Source organism: Trichechus manatus, unplaced genomic scaffold (genome assembly GCF_000243295.1).
Source record: "Trichechus manatus latirostris isolate Lorelei unplaced genomic scaffold, TriManLat1.0 scaffold00181, whole genome shotgun sequence".
Classification (NCBI taxonomy): Eukaryota; Metazoa; Chordata; class Mammalia; order Sirenia; family Trichechidae; genus Trichechus; species Trichechus manatus.
Window position 1 is genome coordinate 4,030,284 of NW_004444117.1, and position 21,041 is coordinate 4,051,324.

Consider the following 21,041-nt stretch of genomic DNA (forward strand, 5'->3'; position numbering starts at 1 on the left):
ATCAGCTGAGCTCTTAACCCCTGCACCCCCAGGTCTCCAAATATAACACAACATTTGCCAATTCAAGATTTTTCCTATGTACTATTCAGTAATTACATTAATCATTTGTGCAAATGTCACCAATATCCGTTGCTAAATTTTCTCTGACAATAAACAGAAAGCCAAAACTTATTTAATTGAACATATGCCAGTTTATAGGTGAACATTAGTTTCTTTTTTTTTCTTGCTGACTCAATCCTTATAATCGTTTTCAGATTTTTACTGCAAGAAATATCAATCTTAAAGGAGAGTAATTCTTTTTTGTATCTCCCACTTCTTTAGTGTATCAAAGTGTAATAGTAATTAATCTGTATGTTTCTTAGAGTAAATACATTTCCATGAGATTTTAAGGGAGGGTAAATTTTTTTATTTAACAAACTTTATGTATCATTTCGTGTATGCCATAAATGAAAGTAACATTAATTTAGTACCTCTTGTGTACCATAAAGGAAAACACTAGTATTTATTTTTGTATTCACTATGTTCCCTTCCACCGTGGAGATCACAGCTCAGAGCAGGACAAAGACATGTAAAAAGAATTTTAACGCAGTGTTACAGGTGCTAGAGAGAAACTGTACAAAGAGGATTGGGCTAGAAGGAGGGAAAAACCAACTCTTCAGGAGGGTTGAAGGATGGACTTATCGGTGGGAGAAGAAGTGGGAGTGTATTCCAGACACGATGACTTACCATAATGAGGATATTTGTTGCTAATTGTTCTTTTTCCCCCAAATCGATGAATGTATACTCTTCTCAGTCATTTGTGTGACAAATGGCAGCTGGTCTTGAGCAGGGCTTCCAGGAATGATGGGCTGATCATATTCATTGAGCAGAAGGAAGCAAATGAGCTCCCAGAGAGCAAAGATGAGATCTCAGCCTCATTATCCATGGTTCTATTCTATTGAAACATGCTACCTAATAGGTTAAGAAAAAGAGGAAAAGAGAACATAGAATACAAATGCTGCATTTTTACACCTTAGATTTTTAAAAGCAGTTTTCATATTATTACATTTGGTCCCTACCACAATGCCTAAAATGAGACAATACATCATCTCTACTTTCAGAAAAAGGAAACACCAGATCCAAGGTATTAAGGGGTGTTGCTCAACTCATGGAACAAACAGGCAACAAGAATAGGGTTCAAATGAAGGTGACATTATTTCTAATCCAGTGACCTCTACTCTCGAGAAGAGTAAGAAAAAGTGAAGACTGGACAGAACAGAACTGAATAGCAAAGTCGATAATAAAATACATGATTTAGGAGTATTTAGGGAATACTGTGAAATGATGTATTAATCCATGTTGTTCATAAACCAAACCAAACTACTTGCTGTAGAGTCAGTTCTGACTTATGAGGACCCCATGTGTTTCAGAGTAGAACTGTGTTCCATAGTGTTTTCAATGGTTGTGATCTTTCAGAAGCAGATTGCTAGGCTTTCTTCCCAGGTGCCTCTGGGTGGATTAGAACCTCCAACCTTTAATTTAGTAGCTAAGCACTTAACTCTGACAGAAACACAAGCCATGTTCTTCATAAAAACCACCGAACTCATGACTCATAGCGACCCTATAGGACACAGTAGAACTGCCCCATAGGGTTTCCAAGGAGTGGCTAGTAGATTCGATATGCCTACCTTTTTTGGTTAGCCGCCGATCTTTTAACCACTGCAGCACTGGGGCTCCATAAAAGGCATTAAATTGTCTTTTGGTATTTGGACAGGTCAAAGGCTATGGGAAGTTTCAACACTAGTTGCGGAGAAGACTTCATTTTGGTGGGCTTCTCAGATTGGCCTCAACTGGAACTTGCCCTTTTTGTCTTTATTTCAATTTTCTACTCCCTAACTCTCTTTGGCAATACCACCATCATTGCTCTCTCTTGCCTGGATCATCGGTTGCACACACCCATGTACTTTTTCCTCTGTCATCTCTCTTTCCTGGACCTCTGCTGCACCACCAGCACTGTGCCCCAGCTTCTGATCAACCTTCATGGACACTACCGGACCATCACCTATGGAGGGTGTGTGGCCCAGCTCTTTCTCTTCCTCTCCCTGGGCTCCACTGAGTCTGTGCTCCTGGTGGTGATGGCCTTTGACCGCTATGCTGCTGTCTGTCGACCACTCCACTACACAGCCATCATGTACCCCCGTTTCTGCCAGACACTGGCCGTCATCTCCTGGGTGGGAGGCTTCATGAACTCTGCGGTTCAGACAGGCCTCATGATGGCCATGCCCCTCTGTGTCCCCCATCACCTGAACCACTTCTTCTGTGAGATGCCTGTGCTCCTGAAGCTGGCTTGTGAGGACACACAAGAGACAGAGGTCAAGATGTTTGTGGCCCGAGTCATTATCGGGGTGGTTCCTGAAGCACTAATTCTAGGCTCTTATGTCCACATTGCTCAAGCAGTGCTGAGGGTCAAATCAGCTGCTGGACGCAGAAAGGCTTTTGGGACTTGTGGGTCCCACCTCTTGGTGGTTTCCCTTTTTTATGGCTCAGCCATTTACACATACCTCCAACCCATGCGTAATTATTCACAGAGTGAGGGAAAGTTTGTTGCCCTTTTTTATACTATAGTTACCCCCATGCTCAATCCTCTGATTTATACCCTAAGAAACAAGGATGTGAAGGGGGCTCTGAAGAAGGTACTATGGAAAGGCAGAGACTTGGGGTAAGGAGGGGAAAGGAGGACAAATACAATTGTCTGTGATAGCTCTCAGGTCATGGAGCCCATCCTCTTCCTGGGAGAGCAGTTGGTGAACAGAAAATAGCCCTTGGTAGACCTCAGGTTTTAGCACCTTACCCGCCTTGTTTGGGAGTTGGAAGTGGGGATCTCTTGGGGCTCTTTTTTGTTCAATGTCTATGATCTATATCACAAGTTTTCAAAGAAATGAGATTGGGAAGTGGGCATTGTGACCACTTTTGGAGAGTCACAGGGTTCTAGGCAAGCCTGAGAGTGAGAGAAGACTTAATTCTAAATGACATCACCTTTTCTAAAGCCAATGATTCCTAGCATGATGCTATGTGTATGTACCCAAAGGCTGAGGACAAGAGTTCACTCCTGCCCTTCTACAAATTACCAGTGACCCTGACCATGTCCCCTCACCTTTCAGGGCCCATTTCAAAAGTCTATTACACAACCCTTTTATGATAAACCTATTAAGAAAAAAACAAAACCTGTTGCCTCCAAGTCGATTCTGACTCATAGTGACCCTGTAGGACAGAGTAGTACTGCCCTGTAGGGTTTCCAAGGAGTGGCTGTTGGATTCAAACTGCCAACATTTTGGTTGGCAGCCGTAGCTCTTAACCACTGTGCCGACAGGTCTCACCCCTTTTAAGATACTTGGAGCAAATAAAGAGAGCATGAACAGAGGTACTTATATGGATCATGTAGAGTCTTAGACATGGATGTTGTTTACCTACTTGAAGAAAAAGGCAAAATTATTTTGGTAGCACTGACTGAGTCAAGGGAAGCATCAACATCTCATCTGCTCCACCAAGACCCTTGTAAAGCTGATTGGTATCATGAAGGAGATATTTTGTATGCAAGAGAGAAGAGAATAGAAATGAAATGAGCATAAAAATAAGGAGCCACAAGGAAGTGATACAGGGGAGAAGAAAGAATAGTAGGGAGTGACAGAGATGTGGTGGAAAGTGGTGGGAAGTTCAGGAGGCTCTAGGTCAAAGTGTGAAGACGGTGGATACCTGAAATTCCACCGCTGTCATGTCATTCCATGTACTTAAATGTTGGTGTCATGTTAAAGGGCAGGTACCCTTTTTAATAACCTTTTACAGTCTCAATAATTTTCATATTGAGTTCATCTTTTATTCCAGAACAATAACTAATAGTTATTTAATATTTAGTAACTGTTTTGCATAAATTATCATTAGTACAGCAACATTGTGAGATAGTTTTGAGATATATTCCCTACTTATTCATGATGAAATAGAGGTTTATAGGGTTTACATTATTTATCAAAGTTCACATAGCAAACATGGGGTCTAGATGAGCTCCAGGTTTCTGTAACCCTAAATCCAACCTTTACTACCACACCCTGCTAATTCTCTCTCTATTTTTTTCTTGGAGAGTGGATTTTTAATAGGGAGGATTAAGGTTAGAAAGAAAGGTAGTTGGAGAGGCAATCAAATATGAGCTTAACACACTTCACAATTTTACTTTAGTTGATCCTGGCCGGGGTTCTAGACATTTCTGAGTTCCTCAAGTGTTCTTTGGTCAGAGGGAATATTATTTCCTTGCATAAAGCTAATATTTCCTGTAACAATAGTTCCCATTTATTGTACTCTCATTATAGTAGAAAGGTCCCTGGGTGGCACAAGTGGTTTGTGCTTGACAAGGTTGTGGCACCACAGATGAAAAGCCTAGAGATCTGCTTCCAGAAAGATTACAGCCAAGAAAATCCTATGGAGCATTTCTACTCTGTAACACTTGAGATCACCATGAATTAGAATAGATTAGAGGCCAGCAGGTTCATTGTAGTGTAAGCACCATGATATACAGTATATTCCATTATCAACTTAATTCTTACAACACGAAAGTCAGGTGTTATTCCCCTCCCTCCAGTACTTGTATTGATCAAATGACTAAAGGTCAGTTAACTATTTTGAGTGACTTGCACTTAACTGTGACAGAAACACAAGCCATGTTCTTCATAAAAACCACCAAACTCATTGCTGTTGAGTTGATTTCGACTCATAGTGACCCTATAGGACACAGTAGAACTGTCCCATAGGGTTTCCAAGGAGTGGCTAGTGGATTCAATATGCCTACCTTTTTTGGTTAGCTGCCAAGCTCTTAACCACTGCAGATATTTAATTTATTTAAGAGGCAATATATTACCTCTTATGGAGTCAAGTTACTTGGCCATTAAGCTGAGGGCTAGGATTTGGATCTGGCCTGTCTTATTCCAAAGCTCACCCAGCTAGCCACTACCTAAGATCCCCATATTTATTAGCTCAAGGCACTAACCAACAGAGCTAATACAATCTTCATGGAATGAAAGATTTTTCTCATGAATGTTAGGACATATTCCTAACAAAGATAAGGACACAGGATAATCCTTGTATTACCAAGGTCTAAACAATTGAAGCATATGCATTAACCTAAAGGAGAAAAAGGGATTATTTGAACTAGCAGGACAGAATTTAATAAAAATATTTTGTGGTTAATATGTTATTCTTTCATTTGGCATGACAGAAAATGGCCCCTCCGTTCTGTATTAAAGGGGGCATATCCCATTCTCAAGCAATTTTCAGAGCCCTTGCCACAGTTGGACACACACAACTATTGCTTTTTGCAAGTCAGGTCCTGTAGGAGGCATATATCATCTCTGTGGAAACCTGCATCCCTTGGGTCTCCTTGGGCCTTCTGATCCATGGCAGAGACTTATTGATCATCAGAGATCGTGGGTCCCTGTAGCCATGCCAGAGCCAGCAAGGTATTCCCTCAGTTGCCCATCTGAGAGAGGAATTCAGAGATGACTTCCCTGGGTGGAGCAAGGCGAATATTTGTCCTTTATCTTTTAAAGCTTAGTTGGCTGCTATTTGAAATTTGTTGCCCTTTGTTCTGAGCCTATTGAACCTGCCAAATGGGGTTCCGAGCTAGAAATAATGGTGCATGTAGGACTTAAAATTGGGACTTATCTATTGAAAAGTGAGGGAGACATGGGAGATAAGATGTGGAGAAGGATTGTCTTTCAAGAGAAAAATTAAGGCATGACTTAATATAGAAGAAAGAATAAGAATTTAGGAATATTTCAGGGAATACCAGAAAAAGCTGTTACTATATGTTTAAAACACATTCCTACACTTATTATTTTATTTAATCTTTTAAAATCTCTTTGGTTTTAGCGGTACGGCCTGTAATTAAAATCCAAAGGAAGTGCCCCAAAGGGAGTGCTTACTTAGGAGACAGTTCAGGTGGGGGAGGGGTTAATTGAAGACTGACGGGAAAGGTACATCCATCTTAGAACCAGCAGCAGAAGAGAAGACCTCTATCCTCTCAGAGGTGGTTGTTATGGTGAGTGTATGCCGGGGCGGTGGGGGTGGAGGGGGGAGGGATGAGTATGTGTGCACACACAGGCCCTGGAGGTGAAGGTGACATCTCAGAGACCTAGTGTGATATCAGGAGAATGAACAGCAGGAATAGTCCCTAGGTAATGTTCACCACTAGTCCCACTCATCTTCATTGCAATCTCTAATCCTTTTGTATATGCAAAATAGTGGCTAAACCTCTCTCCCCAAACACTGTTCTTATATCTAATGCTCAAATGTGCTTCTTCATTAACCATAATCCAAGACCATAAATCTGAGCTGGATTTAACTTTAGGGAATCTGCATCCATGGCAAACACTCTTCAGGTATTTTGAAGGTCTTTGTTTTCTTTTCCTAGTTCTTCCTGGGGCTGATGTGAGAGAGTTGAGCTATGATACTCCCTTTATTACAACCTGCCCATAGTTAGTACTTTTGTTTATTTATACTTTACCTTGAGGACTGAGTTAGATTGAGGGGTAGTTCTCTTTAACGAGGCCATGAAGAAAATATCCAGAAATATGAGGAAAATATCCAGAAAATGATGAAAACAATGGAAAATATAAGAAAAGGTTCAGGGGTAATTAGATGACACTCTTAATACACAAATATTGTTAAGGGGTGTGGAGGTTAGTGGTTTTTCTTGTCATCTGGCTACTGAAAGAGATAAGTTTAAGTTAAAGCAGGTGATTTGGTACCAGACATAGGAAATTACTTCTTAACTATTGCGGTGCTGTGAGCCGGGTGCAGTGACCCTGAAACAAGCCATAAAGGGCAGCCGTGGAATCTTCATTAGTGGTGAAGGGTGTAGTGGTTCTAGGTTGCGCACAGTTTGCTCTGCCCAGGAAAGCTCCTCCTCCTCCTCTAGGACTCCTTTCTTCCTAGTCTCACTTGTCAGAAGGAGACATGGCACCTCCATTACAGGGAAGGGCAGAACAGGCTGCTGGATAGTAGGTAGAAAATGTACAGAGCTTTGCAGAAGGTATGACTTATGGGCAGGAAACTAAGTTCCCAAGGAACCTAAATAGGCAAGTGGCCTTTGTATTGAAGTACTGACAATACAAAGCTAACCAAACCACCATTCTGACATCAACTCCAATATCATTTTGGTAGAAGCTCCCCAATATTTAACTAACTTATGGCTTACGAAATTACCTAGCAAGTTCACTCAACAAACATTTATTGAGTGCCTACCACATACCAGGAACTATTCTGGGAGTTTGGGTCCTAGACAGAGCCTCTTCCCCTTTTAGTAGGCTCACCATTCAGCTTTTGAGGCATACAGTTTGCAATTAGCCTCTCTTGGAATTTCTGAAAGGGAGTTATATTGCTCAGGATTAAACACTCCATGGACATTTTCTTGACACGTTTTATGGCCCAGGGAAACATTTGGTCATATTTGGTTAAAAGAATTTCAAGGCTTAAATTATTGTTGCTATGGTTCATCACATAAAACTTTGCCATCATGTTTACATACCTAAGTGGGAGCCATTCCAGTACTAGATTGAACATTGAGAGGACTCTTGCCCTCAATGCTCTGACTGGTCACCAGCTTTTAGGAGTGGGGGTCTCATATTTAGCATGTGCTATTGTCCCTTCGTTTCTAAGCTTCTGAAAGAAGATGGCAAGCTCCTTACCACTTGATTCTGATGTTAACTGTCAGCCGCAGAAGGACACCTCTGGGTGTGTCTTTATAACTTTGAGCTCATGGACACTCCACAAAACTTCAGTGAGAGAAACTCAATTTATGAAGGAATACGTGAACAATGTTACCTGAAGAATATTTCTTTCTTCTGTTCCTGAGTGTCAGGCCAGCTTCATTTTGTCCTTGCTGAACTGTTTTTACCAAATCGAATTGTGCTTTGGCAGTATGTTATCGATATACAATAAAACAAATAATATTATAAAACTCACAGCTGTGTTTACTGTATGGACAATGAGACCCTGCTGGGAAGACCTACAGGCCCTGGTTGCACAATGGTTAAACACTCAGCTACTAACGAAAAGGTCGGCAGCTCTAACCCACCATCATCTCCTCGGGAGAAGGATATGGCAGTCTGCTTACATAAAGATGTACAGCCTTGGAAACCTTATAGGGCAGTTCTACTCCCTCCTGTAGGGTTGCTCTGGGTCAGAATAAACTCGATGGCTATGAGTTTAGGAAAACCTAGTGGAAATATTTCTCACTGGTGTCATTATCGAGAATATTCATGCATCTATTGAACTACTTTGTTTTTTATTTTCAAAACTCACAGTCACTTTAGGTAGTTAATATTGTCTCTTTCCACATTGGACTCTTGAAATCAAGGAACTGAATTCATTTCTCATGTCTACAAATGTACAACGCATTTCAGGATTCCTTTTGGGACATGTCCTCACTCCTGGTTTCATATCATCCTTTATCCCTGACCCTTAATTGACAAGTTTCCTTTCCCCACTTATTTAAAATTTTATTATTTTATGCATTATTTAATCCACTTAATTTCCTCTTTGAATGACATAGAGGATAACCCACTGCTGTTGAGCCAATTCTGACTCATAACAACCCTATGTTGTTGTTAGGTGCCATCGAGTCAGTTCTGACTCAGTGACCCTTTGCAAAACAGAATGAAACACTGTCAGATCTTGCACCATCCTTACAATCGTTGCTGTGTTTGAGCCTATTGTTGCAGCCACTGTATCAATCCATCTTGTTGAGGATCTTCCCCTTTTTGATGACCTTCCATTTTATCAAGCATGATGCCCTTCTCCAGGGACTGACCCCTCCTGATAACATGTCCAAAGTATGTCAGACGAAGTCTCACCATCTTAGCTCCTAAGGAGCATTCTGGTTGAATGTCTTCCAAGACAGATTTGTTCGTTCTTCGTCCATGGTATATTCAATATTCTTCGCCAACACCACGGTTCAAAGGCACCAATTCTTCTTTTGTCTTCCTTATTCATTGTCCAGCTTTCACATGCGTATGAGGTGATGGAAAACACCATGGCTTGGGTAGGGTGCACCTTAGTCTTCAAGGTGACTTCTTTGCTTTTGAACACTTTAAAGAAGTCTTTTGCTGCAAATTTGCCCAATGCAATGCGTCTGTTGATTTCTTGTCTGATGTTTCCGTTGGTGTTGTGAATAACAGTAAAATGAAATGTTTGACAACTTCAATCTTTTCTCCGTTTATCATGATGTTGCTTATTGGTCCAGTTGTAAGGATATAAGTAAAGAAAACCGAATGGTTTACTCACCCTTTACCTGAAGTTGGGGCTAGATCCAATGATTCTTGATTACTTTTTAATTAATTATTATTATTTTTTACTTTGTTGTTAGGTGCCATCATGTCGTTTATGAGTCACAGCGACCCCATATAAGAGTAGAACTGCCCCAAAGGGTTTTCTTGGCTGTATTCTTTACTGAAGCAGATCTTGTCTTTCTCCTGCTGAGTGGCTGGGTGGGTTGAATTGCCAAACTTTCGATTAGCAGCCTAGTGCTTAACCATTTGCGCCACTAGGGCTCCTTTCTTTCTCTTTATCAGTTATTAATGTGAAAGAGATTGCTTAATTTCGAGTCCCTGGGTGGATCAAACAGGTAAGCGCTTGACTACTAGCCGAAAGTTTGGCTTGGAAGGCAGGCCTGGAGATCTGGTTCTGAAAGGTCACAGCAGTTTTACTCTGCACAAATGGGGTTGCCATAAGTAGAAATTGACTCCATAGCAAGTAACTACAACAACAACAACTGCTTAATTCTAGCATTTATGATCAGAACATTTTTTACACAAATAATACATAAAAACAAATCCCTTTCTTGAGTCCATGCATTGGCCACCTCCAGTTTTAAGTTCTGAAAAGTGTCTGTCCCTTGTATTTTCTGTTGAAGACATCACTGTGTTCTGCCAACACCACAGTCGTTGGCACCCATGTGGGCACCCACATCACTGACCTTGTCCCTGGCACCAGCCAATAGCAATGGAGATCTCCTCCCAGCAGTGGCATTTGAAGGCATGCCCAAGAAGTGGTGGAGAGTCAAGTTCTCAGAAAACAGACCCAATCATCGCTGAGCTGTTCTTGCAAGGAAAGGATGTAAGAAACTCACTTACATATTAAAGAATGTGGATGACATAGCATTTTCAAGTATGTTATTAGAAGACAAATTATTTCTATGTTTTTTTCTTTCCTCATACATTTTAAAAAGGTAATTCATTCACATTTACATAAAAGAGTATACCGGGAAGAATATCCTTTCCTTGTCTGTCCCCCAACCTCCTGGTTCTCTTCCCCACAGCAGTCAATGTTACTTCTTGGGTATATTTCCAGAGATATTTTTACATATGCAAACTGATATTTGCCTGCTAAGCATTCTTCTTTCTTTCTTTTATTTTTTTTAATAACACATAAGGTTACAAATTTTACTAGAATTCTGCAACTTTTTTTATCACTTCAATATATTGAATATTATTCCAGTTCAAAATATTCTTCATTTTTTATGACTATTTATATTCCACTGTCTATATGTACTGTATTTTATTTAGCCAATCAGTTGGATTGATGATTTTTTAGGTTGTGTCCTGTCTTTGCTATCATGAACAATATTACAATGAATAGCCTTGTTATATGTCATGTTGTACATTTGTGAGAATATCTTTAAGCTAAATTCTAGAAGTGAAATTGCTGATTCACAGAATTTGTCATTCCTAATTTTGATGTTGTTGTTGTTGTTAGTTGCCATTAAGTCGGCTCTGACTCGTAGCGACCCTATGCACAACAGACTGAAACATTGTCCAATTGCCCCATCTTAACAATTGTTGATATGCTGAAGTCCATTGTTGTGGCCAGTGTGTATTTTGAGCACTTTCCAGAGTAAGGGGGTCATCTTCTAGCACTATATTGGACAATATTTAATGTGATCCATAGGATTTTCACTGGCTAATTTTCAGAAGTAGATCTCCAGGCCTTTCTTCCTATCTGTCTTAGTGTGGCAGATCTGCTGAAACCTGTCCATTGTGGGTGACCCTGCTGGTATTTGAAATGTCTGTAGCATAGCTTCCAGCATCATAAAAACAAAGCCAAAACAACAACAACAACAACAACAAAACCCCAAAAACCGATTCCTGTCTGTCTCATAGTGACCCTATAGGACTGAGTAGAACTGCCCCATAGGGTTTCCAAGGAGTGGTTGGTAGATTTGAACGGCCGACCTTTTGGTTAGCAGCCTGAGTGCTTGACCACTGTGCCACCATGGGTCCTCCAGCATCATAGCAACATGCAATCCAACACAGTAGGGCAAACTGACAGATGGGTGGTGGCCTAATTTTGATAGCTATCACAAATTGCCCTCAGTAGAGATTGTTCCAATTTACACTCCCATGATTAAAAGTTTTATCTTTACAAAACTGAAAGTGAAGAATGGTGCTGCAGAGTAGATTAAATTTGCATTTTTCTTATCATGAATAGGACTGAGATCTTTTCTTAGTTTTAGAGTTACTTGTATTGAACTCTCTCTTACACCCAAGGCAATCTATTGGTTTGGTATCATACTCATTTGTAGAAGTTCTTTATATAACAGGAAATTTAGATTTTTATGACGTGAATTGCAAACATTTGTCTCAATTTTCAATTTTTCTTTTGACTTTGTTTTGAAGGTTTATGAAACGTAAATCTTATCTATGAATCTTTACTATGCTTTTTGATTTTTTGTTAATGTTCAAAAGGTCATCTTCCTTACAAGATCAGTAAGGAATTACACCAAGGCTTCTTCTAGTTCTCTTCTAGTTTCTTTTTTATATTTAAATCCTCGATCCATTTTGAATGAATCCTGGTATAAGGAGTGAGCTATGTTTCCAAATTTATCTTTTTTCTAACTGTTAACTAGGTATTCCAGGACATCTATTGAATGATTCATCTTTCCCCCTACTAATTTGTTTTGCACCATTATCAAATACTAAATTCCCACGTGTTTAGATTTATTTATGAACTTTCTTTTCTGTTCCAGAAATCTATCTATTCAAGCATCTATATTACATTGTTTAAAATTTTTAGTTTTTAGAATTTGTCAAGTACTATTTGGAAGGAATAGTAGCCTCTTATTACTCTTAAAAAAAATTTAGCTTTTAATTTGAAATTTAGAATGAGCTTATCCAACTCCAAAATAAAATCCTGTAGGAATTTTATTGCAGTCATGCCATATTCTAGTATTATAAATTATCTTTCTTTGTCTTATTTAATGGTTTTGAGCTTGAATTCAACCTTGTATCATATTAATGAGGAGTCCTGGTGGTGCAGTAGTTAAGAGCTACATAGAGCTATGGCCACTATCCTAAAGGTAGGCAGTTCAAATCCACCAGCAGCTCCTTGGAAACCCTACGGGGAAGTTCTACTCTGTACTGTAAGGTCACTATCAACCAGAATCAACTCAATGGCAATGAGTCTGTTTTTTTTTTTTTTTTGGAGGAGGTTTCTTCTGATATGGTAGGTCACAGTTGAGGGCATACTTTGTGATCAGGAAACTAGTGTCAGAAGTATTCTTTTCCCAGTGTGAATGTAATTGGATTAAGAAGGCATTTAATTTTTCCACTTTGTTTTCATTAGCACCACCTCTAAACATTTGGAAAAAGAAACAGCAGATGAGAAAAACTTCATATAAAAATATCTTTATTGAAGACTTCTGAGTTGGAATTGACTCGACGACAATGGGTTTGGTTTTAGTTTGAGTCTGGGTGACTTAAAATAAATGTAATTTGTTTTTTCACAGTTCTAGAGGTCACAGATCTAAAATCAAAGTGTTGGCAGGGGCATGCTCTCTTGAAGGCTCTAGAGGAAGGTCTTTCCTTGCCTCTCCAGCTTCTGGTGGTCCTGTTATTCATTGAAGTGGGGCAGCATCACTCCACTCTCTTCCTCTATTTTCACATCACCTTCTTCTCTGTGTGTCTCTGTGTCCTCTCCTCTTCTTACAAAGGCATCAGTTATTGGATTTAGGACCCACTGTAATTCAAAATTAACCTATTACATCTGCAAAGACCCTATTTCCACATAAGGTAACTTTCAGAGGTTAGGGGTGGACATGAATTTTTAGGAGACATTATTCAACCCACTACAACTACTCACCAGTAAATCAGCCTCAAATTCTCTGTTAAATGTCTGAATTTCCTCAGAATACAGTCATTCATATTAGGTATTCTGCAAATCATTTATTTTGGAGAAACTGTTCTAGAGCTTTTTGACTTGCTTTAGTCTGGATTATTTGCCCTGTGTGTCAATTGTATAGCTATGATACTAAGATTTATGCACACCATCATCCTTAGCATTCCCTTTACCTCTCTCCTTTCTTTCAAGTCTTCTTTCTTGTTTTATTTTGTTGTTTTGGTGGAGCTCTCTCCAGTAACTTCCTGAAAAGAAAAACAATAAAAATAATTCACTTAAAAATTGTGTATGAAAACCAGGATGATTGACTAGGCTACTATCCTCATTACTGGATTACTGTCTTAGGCTGGGTTCTCTATAGAAGCAAAACCAGTGAAGTATGCGTATATATATATATATATATATATAGAGAGAGAGAGAGAGAGAGATTTATCTCAAGGAAACAGCTCACACAGTTGTGGATGCTGGCAAATTCCAAACTGTGGGTCAGGTGTCTGGCTGGAGGTTTTTCTTGATTCACATGATTGCAGCTGCTGATGAACCCAAATTGACAGGTCAGAAAACAGGCTGCTGGCTCACAGTGCTGCAGAAGCTGGCAAATCCCAGAATCAACAGGTCAGAGGCAGGATGGTGGCCTAAGTCTCAAGAACTGTAGGTCAGATGATGAAGCGTCAGATGCAGTATTCAGAATGAGAAAGAATTTTGCCAGAGCATTCATGTATATTGGATGTAGGCCACACCCTCAAGGAAACTCCCCTTATATCAGATACTTGAGTAAGGCAGTGACTTGAGTAAGGGCGTGACTTGAGTAAAGTGTGATTCAAGATACACTCCACACTAATCCTGCCTTATTAGCATATAGACATTTAGGATTTACAACACATAAAATGCAGGATAATTATACAATACCGCAAAATGGAGGATAATTGCACAATACTGGGAATCATAGACTAGCTAAGTTGACATGTAGCATTACCATCACAGTTTTGATGATATGCATGATATTCTTTTTACTTATTAAACATTCTACACCAAATATACTCAATATACAAGTTTATACATACTGTGACCCTGGCTTTGGCTATTTCTAGGTAAAATATAAAAAGTAGTTATTGAAATTCTCAATTCATGGACATTCTTGTTTTCTCTTCTTACGTCTCAAAGTTTGATAACCAATAGAATTTTAAGAAATCTGTCTGTAACTGCAAATAAATAAGCTGAAGTTATTTGGGAGGCCCATAGTCCATGGGTTGAATGACCTCTGGGTAAAAGGGAGGGTAACCAACTTATTGATTTTCTGTCTCCATCCAATAGTTATCCAAACCCATCTTTCTGCCCCTCCAGAGCTACTCTCTTCTCTTCTCTACCCTGTTCTGTGCCATATGAGGCTGACCTGTATGGGCTGTTTCAATGGGCTCCCTTGCTCTCTGGCTTCCAGTTTGTTTCAGTCAATGGGAAGGCCAGGGAGTGACTGAAGGGTGGGATGAGAAAGAGGTCAAGGCATTCCCTAGATCCCTCCTTGTGCAGTCACTGCAAACTTTCTGTGTCCCTCTACAAAAAGCCTCGTCTCCTGTCAGGCATACCTCTTCTACAGCTGTCTTCAGGTTCTGGTAACTGCTCCCTCCCCTTGTCCCTTCATTACCTGCCTCCCCCCACCCCCCATCAAGGGAAAGCCATCACCGTTGGTGGTTTTCCTCATCCTTCTCACACCTTGTAAATAGTCTCTTCTTTAAACTCCCCAGAATTGCCTCATTCTCGTGTGTACTTACTGCTGGGAACCTGGCTGGTACACCATCCCTACTCAGAGGAGTGGAAACACTCCACATGGATATGATACAGTATACTTTGGTTTTGTGTTTCCTTGCCTTTGTGCCTTCTCAAACCAACCCTATTGGTAAATCCTTCTGAAAGTGTGTGGCACCGAAAGAATTGTACTCACATTCCAGTTTTCTCACTTTCCAGGTTTTCATAGTGTTTGACTATTCTTTCTTAATTTTTTTTTTTTAATGTTCCCCAATACCTGTGCTCCCCTATCATGGCACAGTCAGACTACATTTCTCAGCCTGTGGCAATTGCATGTGACCACATGACTGAGTTCAGTCTGAAAGAATGTGGACAAAAGTGATGTGAGCTACTTCCAGACCTGGTTTATCAATCCACACAGGAGTGGTCCTTGCTCTCCTTTCCATCCCTCCACAGATTAAAGAGGACCTGTGGATAAGTGAAGCCACAAGAAGGAAGGAGTCTGGGTCACGAGTGAGAGAACAGAAGAAAGCCTCCAACTGACCAACATTGGACTGAAATCAGAGTGAGAAACAAAATTTTATTAGGTTAAGCCCCTGAAATTTGTGAGGTTTTCTGTTACTGAAGCTTGTTTCATTTGTACCAACATCTTCCCTTTTTCACATAGAACTCTCTTATCCAGATTTGCTAATTTCCTCTTTCTTTGGTCCATTCATTATGCTACTCTTTCGACACTGGCAGTTCCATTGAGATTTGCTTTTTATGCATTCTTTTAGGTCATATTTGTAGCCTTAACAAACACAATTAGAGTGTTGGGATGTCCTGTGAGTAACAGTGAGAGCGAGTTCTCCACTTAGGTGTGTTGCTGCCCTGAGGAATCAGCTCTACCGTCCAGACGTCTCTGAGCTCCCCATACACTTGTCAGGGTGGGGAAGGAGAGATGCTAAGTGTCGCAGGCCTAGCGATTTCTTCGTTGTTAGGAAAAGGAGACTCCAGTGGAATTTGACTGGTAGACATGGATCTTGTGTGTGGTGTTAGATATCCATACTGGATGACTAAGACATAACCCAGTTGAAGGAAGCCATGTCAAGAGTCCCTTCACTTCTTGGAGGCTATGATTGTTTAATATTGTTTATTCTCTCAGGAGAGGGATCACAGCGATTAGAGTGATTAGATAACTTTAGCCAGAGTCCTGGCTATTCACTCACTTTCTGGAAGCTTTGGATAAATCTTAGAATTTTTTGAAATTGCATTTCATCATGAACAAAGTTGTATATGCTGTACCTGCTTTGGGAAGTTGTAGTTGAGGCAGGAGGACAACATTCCAAACTGTCCACTCTAAAGAACTTCAAAGTAGGTAACTCTTGAACCCCCTCACCCATCCCAGTCTTATAAAGGATTGGAGAATAGAGACCTAGAGAGGACTTGTAAATAGAATTCTTTTTTAGATATTTGTGCTGAGAGTCTCATTTTTCCAAAGAGGAGAGAAAGGCATCAATGGAACCACCTTCAGAATTTGAGCCTGTGCCTACAGTTAAAGTTAGAAGACAAGCCAGATAGGGGGAGCAAAGGAAAGTTGCTTCTACCTTATGATAAGCTTGAAATCCAAGGCTTTGTCCAGACAATGTGTATGGGTATTTCCCAGGCACCAGAAAATCACTGTATTTGAGAGAGCAGGAGTAAGGGTTTTCTTAGGGTCTGTCCTAGAAGGGTGAAAACAGGCCCCTGTAGAGGACAATCTGGAGTGGACTGGCAGATTTCTAAGGACTGAGGAGGGAGGACACTGTAATAGAGGAATTTTCTGTGTCAAAGGAACTGTGGGTGCAGATCAAGGGTGGTTTAGCAATATCTAAGGCACTCTTGAAAGCACCCCATGAGAAAAAGAGTCAGGTTTAATCAGACACCAGTACCTGTCAGGAAAGGACTTTCTTGCTTCCCTTACCTCTCCTCCCAACCCTCCTCCCACCCAGGAGGAGTCAGAGGCAACAGCTGGGAGGGGAGGGAAAAGATGAGGTGGTAATGAAGAGAAGGAAGCCCTCTCCCTTTTTCAAGAGGCAGGGATCCCGTTTGCAAAAGGGTCTATCTGAGGGAGGAGGGAAAAAGTTACTTTTGAATGAAATGACAAGCACTGGCTATTATATGGGTTTGGAAAGTCTAATTACTAAACTGAAGCTGTGTCCAGGACCTTTAAGTGACCACAGGATTTTCTGTTATCTAAATTGTCGGAAAAAAGTTGTGCGACCTGTTTAAGTTTCATTCCAGGCAAGGGAAAGAACCATTTCCATTGATCCAGTTTAGAGGGATAGTGACACACAAAGATGAATTTGATTTGTTATAATCTATGAGTTCCATTTAATCACCGTTCTCAATACCAATGCATTTTCAATAAAGAAAACGATGAAAATCCAAGTTTTCATGTGAAACTGAGTTTTAAATATTGGCAAAAACTCCACTGAAAAACTGAATGCTATGTAGGTCAAACTCCTTTTCAGATGGCTGCCAGTATGTGACTTCTGAATACCAAGGAAGATTTTTCTGTTTTCTTCCTTCCTCCCTTCCTCCCTTTCTGCCTTCCTGCCTTCCTCTCTTTCTCCCTCCCTCTCTACCTTCTTTCTTTCTTTTTTTTAAATCTCTACTACAGAGTTAAAATGACTTCAGTTTCCAGGTTGTTTAGGCATATGATTAGCATCTTTATTTCGATGAATGTACTTTATGTGATTTTCCTTGCAAATTAACAATTAACATATGCACACAAAAACATACACAAAATTGTTGAGAGCAGCATTATTCACAATAGCCAAAAGGTAGAAACAACCTAAGAGTCCATCAACATATGAATGGGTAAACAAAATGTGGTACATAAACATACAATGGAATATTATTTAGCCATTGAAAAGAAATAAAGTTCTATCCATGCTGTAACATCGACATAACCTGAAAACATTATGCTAAGAAAAAGAAGCTAGACATAACATTACATACCGTAAGAGTCAGTTTATGTGAAACGTCCAGAAAAGGCAGATCTATAGAGACAGAAAGTACATTAGTGCTTGCCTGGGGTGGAGGGTGGGACTAGGGAGTGATTTCAAAAGGGTACAAGTTTTCTTTTTGGGGAAATGTAAAGTGTATATTACAGTAATTCTAGCTTCCATTGAATGAATGTCTACCATATGCCAGGCACTTTACATACATTGTGTGGTTAGTGCACAAAACAGTGCCTCAAGAGAGGTCGTATTTTCCTCACCTTACTGATAGAGAAACTGAGGCTCAAGCATGTCAAGAAAGCTTTTCAAGTTCACAAAGCTAGTAAATGGAAGAGGTATTTTTTGCTACATTATATTATCATACCTTAATGGGTGAAAATAATTTCAGTTGTTGAATTATTTATTTTCCATGATGTCTAGAACACCGTTCATTGCTTCATATAAATTTCAATAAATTTATAAATGAAAAATCTTCTTTTTAAATTCTTTGTGGGTTAAAACAGGGTATAAAGAAATAAGAAATATTAATACATTAAATATTATGATAGAGACAGAAATAAAAATATCAAACTTATCATCAAGGACATTATTAATTAGTTGAATTAATGATACACATAAATGAGAATATATGAGCAGTACATGAGTTCAGAGAAGGAAGATATTTGAAGTGTATGACGATGTTTGAAGTCGTAAGCTTCAAGTGAGACATTGGAACTGGTGTGATTTTTGAATGGTGGATAAGATTTGGATCAAAATAGAGGAAGTAGGAGAAATTCCAGGCTGAGGAGTAGCATGGGCCAAGTAAAAAGGTGTACTCTGACTACACTGCATAGATCAGTTTGGATGGGGAGATGCTTTGGGTAAGCGGAGTAGAGAGAATTGAGGCTTGCAAGGCAGATCTTGGTGCCACTCAGATTATAATTGTCACATTGGGACCCAGCGGTCTGCAGGCGTCACCTGGTGAACAATTCTCTGTCCAGTGCTCTAAAAGAGACATTGGCAATGCCCCTAGGTAGAACCTGGGCTCAGTCCTGGGTCAGGAGGTGGTTTGATAATACTCTAGCTTGATCCTGGTCATAGATGGCTAGGGGAGTGCATGGGGGTACAATGAGAAAGATGGTCACACCCCCAAATTATGGGTCTTGTTACCGCAATAACACAGATTTGAGCCGCCTGCTGCAATAGCCAATTCTGAGACAGGGGTGAGGTGAGCAGCAAGAGGTTTATCATATATAGATATATAGGACACGGAGGGGAATAGATTCCTCAAAAAAAAAAACTCATCTCCCCCACTGGAGATCGGCTGAAGGCTTTTATAGGGACAGGATTATGGGTCTTAGAAGTTTGTGTTAGTTTCTCCTTGAGGTGGTCATGTCTCAGATGAGCTAATCTTCTACTGGTATTCTTGGGGGTTTTCTGGTGACATTTTTGGGGATTATCTGGCGACATCCTGGTTTTTCTTGTCACAAGATGGGTGTTTTTTTTTTGGTTTTCATCCTTAGATCATTATCACTTGTTTTGTACCGTCCAAGGAGGAACATTGGTTAATCTTAAACCTTTTGTAGAGACTGGAGAAACAAGATCATGAGACAATGTGGCAGTTAGCAATGGGGAGTAAATAATAGTGAGCCAGGCCTGTATAGCCTCTTCCATCATCAGTCTTCCCTACTGAGCGTGGAAACCATATGTAATCATGAGCTCTTAAGAAAGGAGTTCTGATTGGAACCCTCCACCCCACAGATGAAGTTAGGACCACAGAAGAACATGTTTTCCTCAGGCATTTCTAAAAGCAACCAGTCTCAAATTGCTTCTGAAGCCAGTAGAATTGTGAGAGGTAAGTGTGGTAATTTTCTTTCCTGGAACATTGGAGCGAGTGCAGACTAGGTGAGTTCCTTTGGCTTCACAGTCAGAATCCAGAAAACTCTAGGAACGTTCCATTAGACAATTAGCCCTGGGTTTCATTGTGTAAGGTCCCCTGTTAGAGGACACAGAGATGTTAAATTCATGCAGAAATACATTTTATCAATGATAGTCTTTCTTTCTCCACCACTCACCCACCCATCGTCTCATTAACTACACACAGCAGGTCAAAAAGTATTCTTATCTGTATCTCTTACTCTACAACTGCATAAACATGGGGAAATTACTGAACAATTATAGGACTTTCAGTTTCTTTATTGCAAGTATGAGAGTTGGCTTAAAGTAATTTTGAAGGTCCCTTCCAAAACTCAAATCCTAGATGCCAATGGCTCTAATATGCGAAGTATACTGTATACAACAGATCCAGGAGACAAAGAGAGAGGCATGACCAGAATTGTTGAAGATAAAGAAGACTTCTTGGAAGAGTATACAATAGGAAAGAATCCATCCCATTTGGAGAAACAGAGTTCTGTATGAGGAGTCAGAACAGAAACGATATGTTAATTCAGCCTTTGAATGTCAATTAAGCTAACTGGACTTTAGTTGTGTTTCTCTGGTCTTGTAGTAGAAAAAGTTTATGGATTATTACTGGAGATTTGTAAAAGAGTCTTCACATCACCCTAAACACTCATGGAATGGAGCAGGATATTGTATGTGAGAGGAGTCGGGTCAGGATGAGAGAATGACTGGGTCTGTAGGAGGGGGACTGTGATGGAGAATGGATAGAAGGATCCTTTGGTGCCAAGGTTTGATAGTTTAATTTTCCAAAAGCTAATAAGAAAACTACACATGCAGGTAATATAAGGAAGTGAAATTAGATTCATATGTAAGGATGGATGTTCTAATAATGAAGGTGATTATAAAGGAGTTTGTGGAATCCCTCTTTTGCTCAGAGTAGAAGATTAAATTTTCTGACTTGAATGTGGCTCCATTCTAGTCAGACAATATCATTAAACTAGTGGACTGGCATGAAGGGAGTAGTATTGCATGCTGCTGAAACATTTTTTAACACATGCTTTCTGATCTCAAAAAGTTTATTATTTATAGAGATCATGCAGAGACCCACAGATGCACATACACACAGACAAAAACACACACGGAGAAGAACACAGACAAACATTAATCCTTGAAATGCAGAAAATCACTAGTCTTAAATATGCAAGTAAGGTTGTGATTTGTGTGTGCTAAGGGGCTTAG

The 21,041-nt window shown here is 39.9% G+C and overlaps 1 protein-coding gene across 1 annotated transcript; it reads left to right on the forward strand.

Annotated features, from left to right (window-relative positions):
- The first annotated feature begins 1,763 nt into the window (after positions 1-1,763).
- LOC101353088 (olfactory receptor 2Y1-like) lies at positions 1,764-2,963 on the forward strand. The gene has a single exon (XM_004387167.2). It carries the CDS (start codon positions 1,764-1,766, stop codon positions 2,700-2,702), a length of 939 nt encoding a protein of 312 aa, XP_004387224.1. The 3' UTR covers positions 2,703-2,963.
- Positions 2,964-21,041: the final 18,078 nt, after the last annotated feature.